At 45.3% G+C, this 3,869-nt stretch overlaps 1 protein-coding gene across 1 annotated transcript; it reads right to left on the bottom strand.

The window, feature by feature from the left end:
- Window positions 1-2,418: 2,418 nt before the first annotated feature.
- On the bottom strand, window positions 2,419-3,573 carry LOC308099424 (inward rectifier potassium channel 16-like; the record flags this gene model as incomplete). Its single annotated transcript, XM_080448168.1, has 1 exon — window positions 2,419-3,573. The coding sequence occupies one exon, from the start codon at window positions 3,571-3,573 to the stop codon at window positions 2,419-2,421; it is 1,155 nt and encodes a 384-aa protein (XP_080304294.1).
- Window positions 3,574-3,869: the final 296 nt, after the last annotated feature.

The raw sequence follows: 3,869 nt of genomic DNA, 5'->3' as shown, positions 1-3,869 counted from the left end.
AGAGAGTTGTCAGAATTAAGCCCATTTTCTCTACTGATTACTTTCAGTTGCTAGACCTCTTCCCCTACTGCCTGTGTAAATGACTGTTTGTTCAGTAACAGGTGTCTCCCCCTCTCCAGCTTTACTGAACAGAAAATATACTTTCAGGTTAGATACCAATTTCTTCCAATCAGGAGAGAGACCAAGATTGTGAAATGATATACTGTCTGACAATGATACTGACATGCTGACCATGATACTGACATTATACTGACCATGATACTGACCATGATACTGGCATGATAGCCTACTGACCATGATACTGACATGATACTGACATGATACTAACCATGATACTGACATGAAACTGACATGATACGGAAATTATACTGACCATGATACTGACCATGGTACTGACCATAGTACTGCCATTATACAGACCAATCCTACAATAAACCACTGACTTTTGGATTTTATGTGTTTGGGGACTATAGGAAGGAAGGAGTCGATTGTGTTGCTCCTGGTGACCCCTAGTCCGGGTCGTAACAATAGACATGACTTCAGAATCTGAAATTCAATCTTTCTACGTTATCCAGTGTTATTAGTGCTTTCACTTGGTGTTACACGCTCTACATACATTGCCCACCAGGAAGTGATATGAACACTTTAATCAAGTTGGGGATATAAAAAATCAGGGGCACCAAAACAATGTGAAATGGTGTGTGCAACAGGCTTTGAGGTATTATGTTTTCTCTCGTTTGGATGTGTCAGGTGTTTGTTACCAAATCAGTGGTGACGTGTATATAAACCCTGATGAGCAAAGCCACCAAAGAACTCTCAGAGGAGGCAGAGAAAGCAAGCCACTGGCTCTGGCCGAGACGACGAGACAAGACAACATCAAAATAAGTTGAGCTGCAGGGGGTGTCAGGGAGACGTCCCTGTTCACTGCCCCGCCACCAGGAGATGTTCTGGATAAGGGGCGAAACGTCCATGAACGGTGGTCCCCAGCTGATGACCCTGCAGCAAAACTGCATTTTGGTGTATCCGGTCAGGTTTAGGCCTGGCTCAGGGAAGAGGACGCCCCTGCCATGCATAGTCCACCATGGGCACCGTTGGAGGTGCGACAGGCCCATATCACAAGTGTGTGTGTCAACAGTGATCAGCAAATAATGATTAGGCCTCATAGGACCTACTCATAATAAAATAATGAACTCGTAATACAGTCTCAAAGGTTAGAAGTGGATTATCCTTCGCCTGAAATGTTTGATGTGTCATCCTGAGACATGAGGGAAATTGGATATATTTAGGAACAACAGTTTCCTTCCTCATACAGTACATACTGTACTGTGCTTGGTTGGAAAATGGAAAGAGAGATGCAGTTGATTGATTAGCTATCAGTTATTAACTGTTAGTGATTCCTGCATGAGGCAGAAGAAGAGATGATAAAATTATTATCTAACGCTACCCAAACAACTATTATTGATTAATTTCCACTGTACCAGCACACATGGGGCAGCAGTAGCAGAGGAGGTAGGCGGCTGCTTGGGAACTGGAAGATTCCCAGTTCGATCCCGGGCTCCCCCAGAGTAAGTGTCGAAGTGTCCCTGAGCAAGACACTGAACCCCTAATTGCTCCCGATGAGCAGTTTGGTGCCTTACATGGTTTCCTCTGCCGTCGGTGTGTGAATTGGTGAATATAATGCACAATCATTGTAAAGCACTTTGGATAAGGCGCTATATAAATGCACCATTTTCCATTCTAATGAAACAGCTAACTTGTGCCGATGTTCATCTCCAGCTGTCTCTTGTGATTGGCCAAAGTGTGATTACATCACAACTCAACCATGTTGTAGTTCAGCGCCGATAAAATGTAGCAAAACCTGAGCAAAAGTGTCTGTGATATTAAATCATGTAATGGTCTTGAGAATGGAGGGAAAGAAAAAGGACGTCAACATGAATATGTTTTGAATTTAAGCACAGTCTCAAACCTACAGTAAGTGACAGGAATTCAAGGAATGTTATTGATTCCAATACAACATTAAAACGATAGGCAAGAAAATGTCTATACAAAGCATGTGTTATAAAGTTATAAAAAAGCACAATAAATATGTACAGCATTTGTTGGAGTGCAATTGCAAAACCCAATTACACTACAACACCACTTAGGTAGTAGTCTAAGAGGGTCTCAATCACAAGTCACCATGTCTGGGTTTTGTCAACTAAAAACTCAGGTAAGCCTCTGATTGGATGGGCTGTGTTTGATCCGTGGTTGGTCAATTCCTGTGTCTGTCACCCATTTTTCTTTTGTCTTAAGTGTACGTCCTTAACAACTTTTCAATATGTGTGCCCCAGATGTTAAATATCTTTACTATATTAGATACTTTGAGATGAGTTTCTTAGAAACGCAGCGCAATGTGTAATATGTGGACCTGGATGTTCCCTACAGGCAGGCTTCTTGAATAACCACCTCAGTGATACCATTCATCTGTCTGCTGTCTGTGGGTTTCTGGACCGGTGGAAACAAGCGTTGCTGTGATGATCGGATGCGCGCTGCTGGTTGTCTCCCTCTGTCGTACTCCTCTGCGCTGAGCATGGGCACTTGCACCCAAGTGGTCTGGTTGAACAACGCATAGTCCACTTTGTAGTGTCTGCTCCCCAGTTTCAGCATGTCCTCAAACCGCTGGCCCCAGAGTATGTCTGCAGGGCTGTAGGAGCAGCGTGTTTGATGCAGCATCCCCGTAGAGTCTCCAGTGTAGGTAAACGACATCACCAGTTCAAAGTCTTCCTCCAGTAGGTCGTCAGGGCCCACACTGTAGAAGGGGCTCCCGGGCTCCAGCCTGTGGATGATGGTGGCTGGTGTTGCCAAGATGATGTCCCTGTCCCCGATGTCCAGATCCTGGTAGGACATTCGGACGGACCCCGAGGGGTGTTTCACATGGCGTATTAGCTGGGCCCTGGCGATGCCCTCCAGAATGTGATTGCCTCGGAAGTCCCCGAGGCGCCAGGAGAGACAAAGGGTTCCGTCCCGCAGGTTGACCACCGCATACCTGCTGAAACCCACGGTCTGCGCTCTCTTCCGCGCAGATGCCATTTTAGCCACAGCAATGCCAATTATGATGGTGTCAATAAAGACGCTCAGTATATCCTGAATGGTCACGGCTATAATTGCAACCATGCAGGCTTCAGTCATGTAGCGGCTGCCGTAGCCAATAGTCGCCTGGGTCTCCATTGAAAACAGGAAGGCCGCGGTGAAGCTGCGTACATTTTGCACACAAGGCGAGTTGTCGGGATCTTCTGTGTCTTTGTGCACATAGGCAATAAGCCAGTAAAGGAGGCCAAAGAAGAGCCAGGAGAGAATGTATGAGAGGGTGAAAATGAGCAGCATGACCCTCCAGCGGATCTCCACAAGAGTGGTGAAGATGTCCAACAGGTATGGACTCCACTCCCCTGGAGCTTTCCTGAACTCCACAGAAAACCTGCCATCTTTCTGCATGAAGCGCAGCCCACGGCGCTTCTTATCATTATGGCTGCTCAGTGTGTGGACTGTGGTTTGGTATGTACTAATGACGATCTGCTCCTCTCTGTCTGGACTCATTTTGACCAGGGCTACGATTCACCGTCCTGTAGAAAGACAAGGTCCCATAGAATACCATCAGTTTCTACTGACAAAAATACTACTGGAAAATAAATGGCAACACAGTTCAAATCTGGACTGTTAATGAAACTTGAGAGAGCCGGTGCATTTTTACACTCTCAATGTACATTGACACAGATTTAGTTTTACTGCGAAATGTACATCAGGATGAGCTTTTCCTTCAAAGACATGGTGTATAAACAATGTAAATATATACATAATACATGACAAATGCAGATGGACTGGAGGGATACCAA

Source organism: Gymnoscopelus braueri (assembly GCF_963280865.1).
Source record: "Gymnoscopelus braueri genome assembly, chromosome: 13".
Taxonomy (NCBI): domain Eukaryota; kingdom Metazoa; phylum Chordata; class Actinopteri; order Myctophiformes; family Myctophidae; genus Gymnoscopelus; species Gymnoscopelus braueri.
Note: the sequence above shows the minus strand (reverse complement) of the source record. Positions and strands in the feature narration are given on the sequence as shown.